Raw genomic sequence first — 15,345 nt, 5'->3', positions numbered from 1 at the left:
GTCATTCACATAGGAATGTTTATTTTTAACTAGAGCCCGTCATTAACTTACCATGAACTCTCAAAATTTTGTAAATACCTTGTAAGCGTAAAACTGTTATGATAAAGCAAACGGAACGATTCCGAAAAAAAACCCAGAACGCTGGAGAGGGCTTAACATTAAGTGGGTTTGAGATGTTTATGGCTTTTGTCTTATATATTTATGCTAATTAGGGTGAAGTGCCTTTTGTTTTACTTAAAACAATACAAATAAACGTGGTATTTTGAAATGTATGTAATTACTTAATACGAGCGTGCTCTGAGCCACGCTTTACAAACACGTTAAGTAGGATCTTTGTGTTCTCTGGTATTTGTCTGTGGGTTAACTTTTTATTAACTCCATTCACTTCCATGGATAACTATTTTTCATGTAAACCCAAACTTAATACACATGTGAAAAATAATAATATCTCTAGACACATTTTTGCATATTTGTGAGTAGCAACGGGATACATGTTTTTCAGTCGCACGTGCCAATTACATTTAAGCTTTACATTTGACGTTCGTTTCATGTGAGGCGTTATTTCCATCAACGTTTTTTAATTTGGCTTTATAAATATATTTTGCGCTATTTTAGAAATTGATATATATTACATTCAATTTTCCAACGTACAGTTTTTAAAACGGCGAATGCAAACCACAGACACCGTGAACACTCCCTGTACTCTACTTGCTCGTGTTTCTTGACGGACCTATTTACAGACGTAACCGGAACATCCGCGAATCACAACCTCTACACATGTGGATTTTAGAGATCCAGTCGAGCCGTCTTGGCCCCTAAAATAATCCAGTGTAGAGGAATTGACATTACTAAACTGAATAGCACCAACCAGCAGTCGTAGTTGAGGCATTCAACAAGATGGCGGAGATCGTTCAGCAGCGAATTGAGGACAGGATCCCAGAGCTGGAGCAGCTGGAGAGAGTGGGACTGTTCACCAAAAAAGAAGTCAAGTAAGAAAACATCCGAAAGATTTCCACACTCTGTCCTGCAGAAGAACAGCAAAGCAGTGGATAGGTTACCCCAGATTGACAAAACGTTCTTTCGTTCTTTCTCTTTTTCTCGCAGAGAAAAACATCTAAAATTTCCCTTCCCAAAAAAACTGTACTTTGAAGTCTTTTGAGGTGTCCAAGCAAACACTGCTAATCCTTTTACAACACCCGCATGGTGGGATTTTAAGTATGATTTTGTTCAGTGCTGGAATTCACGTCTTCAAGCCAAACGTATATATTTTTTAGATGTAGAACATTTTCCGTGTGACATCTTCATTGAAAAGTAGCCAATTATTCTGCCTCCCTTCTTTATTTCGATAAGTATTGTTCAAGACTGTTTTGTGTGTGTGTGTTTGTCTTGGTACACCACTCACATGTTAATGTCTGCCCATCTCTTTCTCTCTCTTCCTGGGCATGTGTTTAGTGAAGTAGTTTGTAAAAAATTGATTTAACATGACTGTTTCTCATGGTTGTAGATCCTTAATCAAGAGGGCAACGGCTCTGGAGTACAAGCTCCATAGGTTGATGGTGAACAAGGATGACTTCATTGCATACATTCAGGTATGGGGTCATTGTCATACAATGTGTTCAGCCTGGATTCAAAACAAAATGAGTAGAAACATTGTGTGACGCTAAAAGCACTCGTTTCAGTGTAACATATTTTTTAATTGCAGTATGAAATCAACGTTTTAGAGCTGATCAAGAAGAGAAGAGCAGTAAGTAACCTATTATAGATTATTGTAACCATTGTAAAATGTTGTAAAGAGACATGTTGACTCATCCATCTAGCTTCTAAGAATTTGACTTGGATGTTTTGGTGTAGGGCACTAACCAACAAGCATGTAAAAGTGGCACAGAAAAGGTGAACGCTGTTCTTTTTCTTCATCTAAAGTGATTTATTTGTGCTTGTCATTTTCAGCACATACACTACCAGTTCAAACGAGAGGAGATCGAGTTCCCCATCATCCACAGAATAAATAGTATCTTCAGAAGAGCTACAAAGAAGTGGAAGGTACTGAATATACAGTCTTTACTAAGTTACAAGGATAGTTTTCCTGGGTGAAATGCACAGGTTAAATCCACCAACTGTTCAGCTAATTTTCTTCTCTATATCTTCATTCCAAGAGTATATTTTAGGGGTTTATTAAACCTTACAAAGCCCCTCAGCTGTCTGAAACAAGTCATTTTAGCTCGAGGGTATAGTCGAATAACAAATAAAAGAAGATGATAAAGGAAGCACTGAAGGTCCTTTCCTTTGAACTTGGAGAACTTGATAATTTCAGTTCGTCATGAACCTTCCTAAGAAAAGAAAAAAGGCCCACTTTTTTTAAGGCCCACTATTCTCTTTCTCATTTTACATGGACATTGTGAACTCCGTTGCACTACTGTCTATTTATTTTATTTCTGTAATTAAGTCAGATATTTTTTTATTCTGTTTCTATTTCTTTTATATTTTATTCTACTTTATATTTATACTGTTTTACTTGTCTTCTGGAGCCTTGCAATGAAATCTCGTTCAAATGTACATTGCGAATGTGCTTTTGAATGACAGTAAAGTCTAATTCTAAGTCTCTGAGAGCTCACTCTTTTCTGATTGGCCATGTTCCGGAGGCCTGCTGAGGGTAAACGTCTGTTCTAGACTTTTTTCTTTTTTCCTTTAGTGCAAGCAGCGGCTTACTTGCATCACAGTAGCATTACTGGAAGCTTCAGCAAGTGATGATGCCGTTTGCATAGTTTTAAGTTTTACCTTCAACCTAGAATTGCTTTAGATTTTGGCTTCACAAAGGAAATCAGATAGTATGTTTGCAGTGACAAAATACTGAGAGCCAGTATAAATTCACACCTCCAAAATGTCCTTTTAATTTCCAGGACGATGTGCAGCTATGGCTCTCACATGTTGCTTTCTGTAAGAAATGGGTAAGTAAAGATCTCATCTTTTGCCTTCAGCTCAGATCAATCAGATTCATTCATAAATCCTTCTAAAAATGATCTCTGTTTGGGTTCTCTCTTCAGGCCACCAAAGGCCAGATCAGCAAGGTGTTCTCGGCTATGCTTGCTATCCACCCTGACAAGCCAGGTACGGAAATATGTTACATGGAAAAAGAATCCCACCTATGTCCCACTTAACAAATTTTAACTCAGACCTCCTCCTTCAGCCCTGTGGATAATGGCTGCAAAGAGTGAGCTGGAGGATCGAGATTCTTCTGAAAGTGCCAGACACCTGTTCCTGCGAGCACTGCGTTTTCACCCAGACAACAAGAAAGTCTACCAGGAGGTAAAATACACAGAAAATACTCCTGTGCCAAAAGATCCCACCTTAGATTCAGTCAAAGAAGTAGGTGTTGGGGAAAGTGTGATGAATGCCAGCAGGTGTGAATTTACTGAGACCTCCTCTAAATTCTGCCATCGTTGCTGTATTAGTACTTTCGTATGGAGCTGCTGCACTGTGAGAAACTGAGGAAGCAGAAGGATGAGCTGGAGAAGGCTGAGATGGACCTGGTGAGTGTGGAACTGAGAGCTGACTGTTGGAAGTGCATCAGGTCAGTATTATTGAGTGCCTCCTTTTCACACCTTCCAGGGCGAATATGAGTTTTCTCCAGAGATACTAAGTGGCAAACTGGCTGAGGTTGTGTACAGAGGTGCGACGGGAAAAATCAAAGGTAAACTTTTCAACATGTATTTGCAAAAACGGTCATTATAATGACTAGAAATTGCACTTATGTGTTATATTTTAACTTTTTCAGATGTCTTTTGTAAAAGTAAAAAACACATTGGGATATTAAGGTGCTGTTTGAACCTAAGTACCAAAGCTTTTCTTTATATGATCCTTATGTATTTAAACACCAGTTTTCCTTGATGTTGCTAACCAAAACTTGCATATTGAACCAGATCCTGCCGTGTTAGTGGTAGTAATTGATGCTATGCATCGCTCTTCCTGTGTCCATAAACCTTTATGTTCCACAGAAGCAGAGTTTGTCATCTCACTTCTAAACATAGCAGCTATCTTTGACTTTGCCAAAGAACTCCAGGACTCCATCCTGCAAGAGTAAGGCGCACATTTATTTTACAAAAAAGTTGAGTTTTAACCGTCTCACTCATTGAACTGTTAAACGGCGCTTTATTTTTGAGCGTTCCCGTTTTCCCTCTCTTTGTTTCCAGCTTACAGACAGACTACACAGAGGACAGCGTGACATGGGATTTCATGGCTAAGAGGGAGTTGGAGGCTCCGGGAGCAGGGGAGGAACTCCACACTGCCAAAGGCCGGGCCTCGGATATCAACCGCAGAGAGGAACGCTGCTGCCAGGTCTACGAGGAGGGCGTCAAGAGCCTCGGCACCGGTGAGAGCTCAGAAAATACATGCACATTGTCGATTTGGCATTTTTAAAATCCCTTTTTGAGACTTAACTGTGCTGTTCAGATTTTGAACATTATTACATTGAACGCAATGGATTTTAATGTTGTAGAATAATTACCACCCTAATATTGTGGATGCCCTTTGAATTGATACCATCATTGCCAGTTATAGTCAGTATAAGGCTGTGCTTTGCCTTTTAGAGCCAATGTGGACTTGCTATGTGGCCTTCTGCTTGGAAAGACTAAAGAGGAAGACCAACGTCCAAGAACTGAAGGAAAAAGTGTGTAAACGGAACCGATGAACAATTTCCTCCCCATGTACAGTGTCAAATTTGGGCTTAAGTGTGTTTTAGTTGATGAGGAAATTGTCACATGTTTGTGTTACAGAGGCAGGAGAGGTTGCTTGGAGTACTAAAACGCGCCCATGACTCCTCACTGCTGAAGGAAGAGTATTACAAGAACTGGGTAAGGGCTGAATGGCATTTGGATACTGATGTGCACATGGACAACTGCATGCACAATAAAGTTGCAGTTCAATTATAACCTTCACTGGAAGGACCCTGGATGGAAATCTTTTGGAGTCTACAGAAGCAGACATTGAGCACAAATCTATTGACAAATGTATGCAGTCACAACTAAGTTCCGGGTATGCGGCTGTTCTCATAGACCCTGGCACACATTCTTTAAAGGAGATGCACAGTATTATTTTTCTTTTCTTTTTTTACAAGTTGTCACAATTTCCTGAGGTCTCGGTTTGGTCAAAATAACACCTAGAAGACCATACAACAATTCCCCTTTAAACCATGAATTTATAGCTCTTTTCTTAGCAGCTGGTATTAGGGTGTGGGGGGAGCAACTCCACTCTACTACACTGGGCAAAGTATGCCCTAAAGGTTTGAGCTACCCTGCAAACATAAATTTAGACTCAATATTGCAGTCAGTAACCCTTGAAGTACAGTTTTACTTTCTGAAAGTGCACACAGTTAATAGAGAGCTCACGCTAGCCTTCACGGTAAAATGAGCTCATACTACCACACACTATACTTATGGAGAAATACTTGATTGGCACTTTTATTCTTAGATATCAAAATTTCACTCGGTTGTAGTTCGAGGGTGGGCAGTTTGGTACGGGTTCCTCTTTTAGGCTCAAAGTTGTGAGGATTCATCTGTTGATCTGACCCAGATCGATAAAACACTGCATCACTGGTAGGAAAGATGAAGTCACATAAAGATTGGCTGGCAGGCTGATAGACAATCAAAGATTAATCCCTCTGCCTCATTATGAGCTCCAGGGACCCTTGGCTTCACTGTCACTCCATTCCTTTGCTTTTTGTTAATATTTTTAGAAGCTAATGTTAAGAACTGCTGTTTTTATGAGCTACTTTTAATCATTGTTTCAGAAATGGCCGTACATGTGATAACTAATTGTAAATTAGAATTTTCAACTTCGGACTAGGAAAAAAACACAAGGAACACTAATTCAAAGTCAGATTTTCCATGTTGAGATATAAAACTTTAGACAAAGTGCTGCTAAAGCATTATTAACATATTAATTTCTGAAGTTAAATTAACTAAATAACTGCAGATGATAGCACAGCAAAAAGGAGCATCAGCATCCACTTTAGAGGTACAGTGAATGCATCATGATGTGGAATTGAAGCTGGATGGAAATAAAGATGGGAAGGCAGTGCAATTCTTCTGAGCTGGGAGTGTGAAATAGAAATCCAATGCAAAGCTGAAGGGCTCTCTGAATACTTTAATTTCTAAGCAGCCCACAACAATGTGCCCGAGTTTTTGAGGTGTTAGTGTTATAATATACACCGTGAAGCATGGAATTTTTATATATTTTTTATAGTACGTCCTCTGTAATGTTAACTATGTCATGCGAACTCCTCCTGGTTTGCATAAAGCGCCACAGAAAGTATGTTTCACTTTGGCTGTGTATAATAATGAAAAAAAAAAGAGAAAAAAAGGCGTTTGTCAAAAGCTTTGTCACACTTTTTCAGTGCACAACCATTCCGTCTTCATTGCGCTTCGCTGTTAAGGCTCATTTATACTCCCATTGCTTAAGTAAATGGGTACATCCCTTACAAACGTCGTCAACCATCACTACTCCCATGCATGCTTTACGTTGGCATGTTGTTAGGCAATACGTCCACCAGAGGGCAGTGCAGAGTTCACTTCTGAGTTCTGAGGTCGGTTTCAGACAATGGCAAACCTGGTGACGGCGAATTGGATCATGATAATACACCTTAGCAGAAAGAGACTAAAAAGAGGCAGCACAGAGCCGGCAGTGGACTGTGCAGCCATTAAATAAATCGCGGCATGTGGAAGGATTTCCTCCATTTCTGTTTTTGTCTTAGTTTTGTTTGTTCCTTTGACTGGCTTTTTGGGGACACTGGCTTAAGTTTTGAAATCGCCACTGATCCCCTGTGTCAGTTTGATTGATCAAAGATGGCCAAACAAGTTTGTCATTTCTTTGCAGTGATTTCAGCTGAATCTCTGCGTGAAAATGCTAAAAGGCTGATTGTGAAAACAGTCGGCGAGTCTTGACCTTGTTCTGATGAACTCTGTGGCGGTTGACAAGGAGCAACGATGTAACTGCACTGATTTTAAAAGAGAACAATAACAGCAAGGAGTTGGTTAGAAATGTGATAATACTTTGTAAAGATGTACGGAAACTAACATGATGTTTTCCATGTGACCAGCTGCAGATCCTGCTCTCATCGGGAGATGCTGAGGGAGCTGTCAGTGTTGCCATGACAGCCACACAGCGCTACAGCCAATCAGTGTCAGTATGGTGTCTGAGTTTTCAAACATTAATGCAAGTGGGAAGTGGAGACATAGGCCGGCTTTTCCAGGACGCCCTCACACATGTTAATCCCAAGGTACACACACACACACTCACTCACTCACACACACTCACTTTGACCTCAATTCATTAGTCCTCAGTCCATTGTCACATCCAGTTTGATAACTTTGTCTGCGTACACTGAGCACACATGTGCTGGTACAGTACTGGAGTAATTGCAGTCCCCTGGAGATCGGACACACATGGAAGGACACTGATACACACACAGCCCACCGGCACTGCTGTATAAGTGGGCCATCTCCTTGGCCCACTTAGTCTCTATTCCATCAGATAAATTTCCTCAGACTGCTTTCTATATGTGTATGTTGAGAAATATGATGACTTTTTGAAAGCTTAGCTGTCAACAATAAATGTAACACAATAAAAGCCTGAAAACAAATTATTAGTGTATTTCTATGAATACACACAGTAGCTGGTTGTTGTTGCGATGGGACTTTCACAACACTTGAGAAGTAGCTGTATAATGAGGATTACTTACACACTGAAGTTAAAGTGAGACTTGCATAATGAGCAGAGTAATGGTACACACCTCCAAAAGGGTTGTGTCTGGTAAGGTTTCCAAATGGGCGAAAATGCTCTTAATCCGGCTTAATGTCGAACACTTTTAAAAAGAAACCTAAAGTGAGCTCATAGCAGTGGAAGGTGAGCTGTCACCAGCCAGGAGTGCGGAATAATTAGTCCCTCTTACAGTGATGAGAGGAAGGTTCAAAACCAGAAGCCTTAACAGGGAAACATAAACATCGAGGTATTATACTGTATAATTGCACTATAGAATTTCCAAACTGTGGGACTAATAATGGACTAACTTACCTTACAAAGGAAACATGAACAATTTACTGGAAATAAACTGAATCTAACTTGAAAGTAACTGTTGATCTGCTGTAGCTCAGGCTGAACTCACACCTTCCTCCTGGTCAACGTGGCCTTAAAGTGGATGCTTGCCAATGCCTAATCAACTCCTCAAAAGAGACTATTGTTAGAAGGCTGTGCAGATTTGCCTTCAAGTGAATACTTTGTATTTGTATTCTCCCAAGGAGGTGATCGGGAATCAGCCAGAGTCCCCTAACATGAGATTTCCCGATTCTGTGGCCCATAGGGTGGTGCAGACGCCCAGCCTCATTTCCACAATACATTTGGGACATTCTAATGACTTAACTGAAAAATGACTAAATTCCTGAATGATCAGGTTGACTCATAGACATAAATTTGTTGTATGAAGTGAAATGTTCCCCTTCCTGCTGATCTTCTTTCAAACTGTTGATATACTCACACAATACATTTTTAAAAAGTGGGTGATGGTTATTCAGCTGATATTTTCTGTCTCTTACAGGAAAGTCTACCACTGTGGCAGCTGCAGCTCCAGTGGAGCGTGGCCAATCAGAGTCCTGAAGCTACAGAGGCCATCTTCAAGGTAGCCCACCTCAGTTCGTCTGATAAAGGAAGCAGGTCTGGCTGCAGCTACTGTTATATCTGCTGTAAGCGGAAGAACAAAACAGCACTGGGGATCTTCTTTTGGCTAGGAAGACATTCGGACTGCGTGTTGTAAACATTCTTTATAGATATTTGCAAAGATTCACAGAAAGAACATGGCAGGCCTGACTTACTACAGGGTCTCCCTCATTTTCATCATGTCGTCAACATCCAGTGAGTGAAATTAGTGTGAAGCAGTTTATCTAAACAACTATCAGACAGTTTGTACTCTTATCTGTTCCCAGAGAGGTCTGCTGTCTGCTGTAGCGACTATCGCCATGGAGATGAAAGAGAGCTACCTCGATTGGTCCTTCTCAACTGGAGGCTATAAAAAAGCAAGGAAAACCTTTACAAGGTAGCAGCTTATAAAGTTTTCCATTTTGATGATTAAAAAAAAAAAAAAGGCATAATTCTGGTCTCAGAACACTGTGGTGCGAAAGCAAAGTGACCTCAGAAGATCCATGGCAGTTTGTGATGTAACTGAATTTTTGCATCTTCTCTGTAGCTTGCAAGAAAATCGTCCTTTGTCCAAGACCTTTTTCACCAAAATGATTCAAATCGAGAAGAATCAGGTATGTTTATCAACTGCTTTGTGTAAAGCTATGATGCAAAATGAACATTTTTTCTTCAAAAACTCAGAATCTTTCAGGGCTTCCATCTGCCACTGATGAAAATCTTCAGATTTTATTGAACTGACTGAGAGATACGGCTAATTTAGCTTACTCTGCCACAGAAGAAGAAAGGGGGGAGGGGGCATTTCGGGATATTTTTTGTTTCATGGATAAAATAAGACAATCCTGACGGTTAGAAAATGCTTGTTCTTCCAGGAGACTCCGAAGATGAACAATCTGCGAGACTGCTATGAGAGGGTGCTGCAGGAGTTCGGCACGTCAGATGAAGGTGAGCGGAGTTCTGAATGCGCTTTAGGAGCAATCGGGCAAAATGATGTTGGTTAAAAACCTTTATTTACACTTTCATGTTACACGGGTGAGGAGGGCAAAAGTTCCTTTCTTTACAAAACAACTTGCCGTGCGATGATTTGAATAAATCTATTCTTGGAAGCTCCGTTGTGTCAGCATCCCTCTTTGGGTGCGTTCAGATGAAAAATTCCCCTCGCTTCACTCCATGAGCCACATTTACTTACACTATCAACAATGAGCTGCCTTTTATCTCTCTCCTGTCTCATAACGAATGTGTAAGCTTTTTTTTTTTTAAATGTCACAATATACATCTTTAAACTTCAGATATGTGGTCGATTTAACAAGATGTGCCCAACAGCGGGGCAGCTGACAGCCTCGCCAGGTATCCAGAGAGCAAGCACACCTCTGCGAGTTGCTTTACAGTTTCTCACTAGTTAAGTGCTTGTAGTGGTTAAACGTAAGGTAGGAAATTTAAAAGAAAAGCAATCTTCCAGACCAGAGTTCAGTCGTGCATCTTCACTTTCAACATGGTTTTATTTGTCCTACCTGTAACCCAGTAACTGACTGAGGCAGTGCTAATTTAGTCCACACTAATTACAATTTCCAACTGAACGCCAGTAGCAGATACACATTTTTAGAACTTGTCTGGTAGAGCTGCAGCTTCGCTCACTTTCTTTCTATTTACTTAATGCGTAGCCCACAAGGTTTAGTCAGTGTTTGGTTGCAACACCTTCAAATTACTAGTCTGGTTTCCGCAGAAAAAGTTACTAGAAATGGAGAGCTGGCAAACTCCTCGAACAGCACTGTTAATCTGGAAGTTTTATCTCTAATATTTTCTGTTTTATTCTGAAGATCTGTGGCTGCAGTACATCCAGGAGGAGCTGGGACCCCTCGGCCAGCCGGAGAACTGCGGAAAAATCCACTGGAGAGCCATGAAGTTCCTTGAGGGGGAGAGTGTGGAGAGATTCACCTCCAAATACACTCTGCTACAGACCGGACACTTGTGAGGGAACTCTGTAGACTGTAGACAGCCCAGCATAGCACAATATGTGAAATGACCAAGACCACTTCGCAGCGATGTAAAAACTAAGTTATATGTAGAATAAACCATGATCTTTCTCCAAACCTGACTAAGTAACAACGACCTAAACACTGGCAGCAGCATTTGGGTCCATCCAGGAATCAAACAGTTGTACTACACCACCTGGCCCTCCTGCCTCTGAATATGGACTTGTTCTTCAGCTCAAATGAATGTAGGAATTTGTGTGTCCGCTACAACAAAGCAGCTAACTGATTTTTCCCGTTAACATTGCTTCAGTGGGTCCACTGTATAATTTCAACACATCACATCTATAGAGGCTGTGGTCATCTCACATATTTGTAAGCTGGGGATGAAACCAGACCTGTGAATCCAAACAACACGGACACCTGTTCAGCAAAGCTGTGGCTCCCCTGGCTCATGAATAATTCCATTGCTTTTAAGTGGAAAGCCTGTATTCCAGTTTGAGGGGGGGCTTACTGGAAGCACACTTTGTGCCATTTTTTTCTAACAACTTGCATTTACTGAGTTTTAATGGTCAGATTTTGTTTCACGACCACACCAATGTTCAAAAAATATGGTTAAGAAAAGGAGGCCCAGTTTAATTGAATTACACATTTGTCATTTTCAGTGTACAAACTTTGATGCTGTTCTATTATTAAAACAGTCTTTTGTCTAAGGGTGTTTTCTGGTTGTGGTCCCTCTGAGACAATCACATGACACACACAAAGATAACACCAATATTCATTTGCAAAAGTCTTGAGTCACGCCTCGTTTCTTCCAAAGAGCCAGACTGTTTTGTAATCTTTAAAGTGGCCCTGAGCAGTAGTTCAAGACTTTATGAAGGCCTTTTCTTTGAACATGGGCTGCTCTTTTACTCCTTTTGAGTCCAGTCCTTGTAGCTGACCATTTTAAGAGGAATGTGTTTGTTTAAGCCACTTAATCATTCAAGCATGAAGAGGAATCCAGCTCCAAGGATGGGCCAGTGTTGTGTCTACACATGACACTCAACTTAGCAACAAACTCATTTTAAGTTGTATGCTTAGGCACTTTGAAACTAGCAGCCTGTCACATTTTGTTCCCATTTCTTTAGATGCATTTACAAAACAATGCCACAGATAACATATTTTAACTAACACAAAATGGTGTTTTTGCACCCAAAGAGATATGAGATGAAAACATGGCTCAGCAAGGTCTTCAGAAAGTCCTTTTAAAAACAAATTGAGAAAACTGGGCAAGTGGAGGACAAAGAAGAAATTGTAGCCAAGAACTGACACACAACCTGAGAGATGCATCTGGATCATCCATTTATCCATCTACTGTTCACTGAAGTCTAATCTGAAAAGGCCTCCATGGAAGGGTGGCTGTCAAGAGGCAATTCTCAAGGAAAGGAAACCGGGAGGAAAGGCTGAGGTATGCCAAATGACAAGACTTGGAGTGAAAATCAGTGGCAACAGGTCTTATGGAGGCATGAATCCAAATTAATGTTTTTTTGTTAAAATTACCTTCAATATGTACAGAGAAAGCCAGGAGGTTATGGATGTTGTTCAAATGAATGGAGGAATGAACGCTGAAGCACCACCAGGTTTTGATCCATCATGCCATGCCGTCTGGAAAGCGTCTAATTGGAAATGTCAATGTTTCAGCATGACACTGATCCCAAAAAGACTGCAGATGCATTAAAAACACACTGAGTCACAGACCTCAACGTTACTGAAGCAGTGTGGGAACAGCCAACATCCAAAGAAGAGCTTTGGAATGTCCTTCAAGAAGAAGAACTATTCCTGAAGACTACTTTAAAATACAAATGACAAGAAAGCTCGTCTAAGAGGGTTCAAACAAATAAAGAATAAAAGGTGCTCGTACCAAATATTGACTTTCAAGTTCACTGGAAGTATACAGACTTTGTGCTTGCCTTATGTACTGCATTTCAATTTATGTTTACACACATTCTAATAAATCAGATAATACATTTCCCTAGCAATAAATAAAGAAATGAGGGGCGGCACAAGACCTTTGCACAAAACTGCAGTTCTCACCGACCCACTTCTTTCAATGGATCTTTTGGCAGGTTAGCAACATTGAGTCTTTTGGACAAAAAAAACAAAAAGCATCAGTTACATTCTCAAAAACACACTTGACACTACGTATTTAACCAGTGTTTGCCTTAAGTAACAGGGTTTATCTTGTTTAAATTGTGGCCTTTGATGGTACAAAATGTCACCAGAGGAAACAAACCATTAATACGGAGCAGCAGAAGCACTGAGTGACAGAACACCTACAAAATGCTCGAAAGGCCTCAAATCAACCTCTAAACATATGTACAGTTTTTAAGGACACTTAAAATTAGTGCTTTTTAAAAAAATAACAGCAGTGGCACCCACATTGATACAAGTAATGAGGTATAACAAAATGTTCATGGAAAAAGTATAAATGAACCAAAATTCTGGACAACACACGTCCATCTATGAAACTGTATCACAAGAGGTTACTCGACATGTGTTTACTCATCTGACAGTCAAGAACAAATTAAGAAATGCGCACGGTCATGTACAACGTCTTATCAAATCAGTAAATGATGAATTATTCGGTCTCTTATAATCGAATTGTCTTGGCCAGCACACTTGCAAAAGAGATTTTAAATCTTGTGAGTCCAATTCTCTGGTTAAGAAACGGTTACATGAAAAAGAAAAAGCCCAACGCAGATGATAACCTGAAGGACATTCTTGTAGTAAAAGACCTTCAGCCTCTCAAACGACGCTGTCGCTGACACCACATTCAGCATAATGAACATTTCCTCATATCTCAGATGGGCTTTAAGAGAAGACGAAGAGACAAACTGGAAACATTAGGCAAATTAAGGCCGGAGTTGTGAAGAAGAATAAAGTTCTCTGTAGTGATCCCTTTGGAAAACGAGCCATGCTGAAGTTTTCTCTGTAAATTGAGTTACTGCTACTACAAGCGGTGTAATGGTTTCATATGATGTTGGCAGATCCTCTTGTTTTCTGGAATATTGAGAGGAAAGAACGCAGAGTGGCCCGTTGACATTTCCTGCTGATACAGAGTGAGTTTGTATTAGACTGCTAACCTGAGAAAATGTTCAAATATGCGCAGGATGTATTTTTACTCAGCGGCTTCAGCCTGCAAAACCTGAAGGGAGCTGGTGAGTTCCAACATCTGCTGATGCTCAGAGAACCATTTAAGGCTTTTTCAGGGGTTTCTTACTCTTTTATGAATAAATTGGAAGGAGATTTCAACTGTTTTGGTATCTTAGCCTTTAGAATCAAATACTGATTTCAGTTCTAGAATTAAAATGAAATAATACTGGGGCATAAATTCTGCCTTTATATGAATAAACACTCATTAGGCAGACCTATATAACTAATGATGGAAGATCAGGACCAGTGTGTGTGTTTTCTTCGCCAAAACGTTGAGGGAAAACAGGTGGCACTGCAATGATTTTTGCAATAAAAACTTGTTGTTTTGATCACATTTTAAAAATAATCCTTCTGCTTCTTATTACCTTGTTGGAATAAAGACGGCTTGCCCGTGTTTTTCGGGTCCCATCATAAAAGCAGGCCAGCCGTCACTGCTCTTATGAGCTTTAAAGATGTACCCAAAGATGTAAAGATGTACCCCCCACCCAACCCAACCCAATCCCACCCACACCCTGTCTCTATTTTTACCACAATGAGCTCCAACGCTTCTGCTCGCTCCACCTCCTGCCTGCCAACCCCCACCCCACCGCTTCAAATGTCCTCAGAGCTTCTTGAACAGGATGTAGGTGAAGAGTGCCAACACACCAGCAGACAACAGCCCGATCACACACTGGTGGATGGTTATGACGTTCTCCAGCGCGTGGATGCGCTCCTCCATGGCGTTGGTGTGGATGTAATCATAGATGGAGGCCCCGATGCTCCACACCGCCCACACAGCGTCCACCACCGCCTTCATGGTGGGAGAGACCATTGAGAGCGCTGCCTGCGGGCGGGCGGCCGCTGCTTATCGGCCCCGCTGCACTACAGAGAGAGAAGAGGGTGACACACGGTGCAGAGAGGAGGGAGCAATGTGTGGGCTCCGATTCAGAGCGAGTTTTATTCTTTCTCTCGCCGCGACTGTGCATTTTGAAACCAGAACTCTTATGATTCAAGTCATTTTCTAGTTTGATTTGTGTGGTTTTTTTTGTGGCTTCACTGTTTATTCACTCACGCAGTTTATATACACAGTATGAAGTGAAAATGAAGTGCTTATAGATTAACCTGGCAAATATTCTGAGTTACTGAATAAAGCTACTCGTCAAAAAGCAGTGAGATTCTCCTGAGAGCTGGTGATTATTTTTTGTCCTGTGTGGAGGACACGAGACCTTTCAGTCCAACACCATTCATGTGACCTCTTTCAGCCTTACATCCTGTTCCTGTGCGTTTCAGTGATGTCCCGGTGGTTTGGTTGGGACTGAAGGAGCATCTGGGCTTTCTTTTCGGAGTGGCAGGCATTGCATTGTCTTGTTTAAGGCAATGAGAAATGTTGTTCATCATTTTTTTTCACAGATATATGTGTTTTGATTATAATCAATCGGTTTCTTCATTTAGTCAGATTTCAGTAATGTACAGCAATGTTAACCCTTTTAATTCAATGTCCTTTTTAGAGGACATTTTCTGCTTT

At 40.7% G+C, this 15,345-nt stretch overlaps 1 protein-coding gene and 1 long non-coding RNA gene across 2 annotated transcripts; one reads left to right on the top strand and one right to left on the bottom strand.

Moving 5' to 3' along the window:
• Positions 1–726: 726 nt before the first annotated feature.
• On the top strand, positions 727–11,362 carry utp6 (UTP6 small subunit processome component). Its single transcript, XM_072383428.1, has 19 exons — positions 727–989; positions 1,505–1,589; positions 1,703–1,744; positions 1,948–2,040; positions 2,898–2,945; positions 3,042–3,105; positions 3,185–3,303; positions 3,450–3,527; positions 3,607–3,688; positions 3,993–4,074; positions 4,188–4,366; positions 4,584–4,663; positions 4,770–4,847; positions 7,091–7,270; positions 8,585–8,665; positions 8,970–9,079; positions 9,230–9,296; positions 9,552–9,624; positions 10,497–11,362. Exons 1-19 carry the CDS (start codon positions 898–900, stop codon positions 10,649–10,651), a joined length of 1,788 nt encoding a protein of 595 aa, XP_072239529.1. The 5' UTR covers positions 727–897; the 3' UTR covers positions 10,652–11,362.
• LOC140304693 (uncharacterized) lies at positions 9,671–14,307 on the bottom strand. The gene is made up of 2 exons (XR_011915285.1): positions 10,993–14,307; positions 9,671–10,934 (listed from the first exon to the last, which is right to left on the bottom strand). It is a non-coding gene; the product is annotated as an uncharacterized lncRNA (long non-coding RNA).
• Positions 14,308–15,345: the final 1,038 nt, after the last annotated feature.

This window comes from Leuresthes tenuis, unplaced genomic scaffold (assembly GCF_036924035.1).
Source record: "Leuresthes tenuis unplaced genomic scaffold, fLeuTen1.0.hap1 SCAF_4, whole genome shotgun sequence".
Lineage (NCBI taxonomy): Eukaryota > Metazoa > Chordata > Actinopteri > Atheriniformes > Atherinopsidae > Leuresthes > Leuresthes tenuis.
This window is presented reverse-complemented; position numbering and strand designations above follow the sequence as displayed.

What these genes read in the sequence shown, in the direction of transcription:
- utp6 (XM_072383428.1), top strand. Translation starts at nt 898, where the DNA reads ATGGCGGAGATCGTTCAGCAGCGAATTGAGGACAGGATCCCAGAGCTG. An exon ending in TTGCTTTCTGTAAGAAATGG is followed by an intron (nt 2,946 to 3,041) that starts GTAAGTAAAGAT and finishes TTCTCTCTTCAG; the next exon opens with GCCACCAAAGGCCAGATCAG. An exon ending in ACAAGAAAGTCTACCAGGAG is followed by an intron (nt 3,304 to 3,449) that starts GTAAAATACACA and finishes TTGCTGTATTAG; the next exon opens with TACTTTCGTATGGAGCTGCT.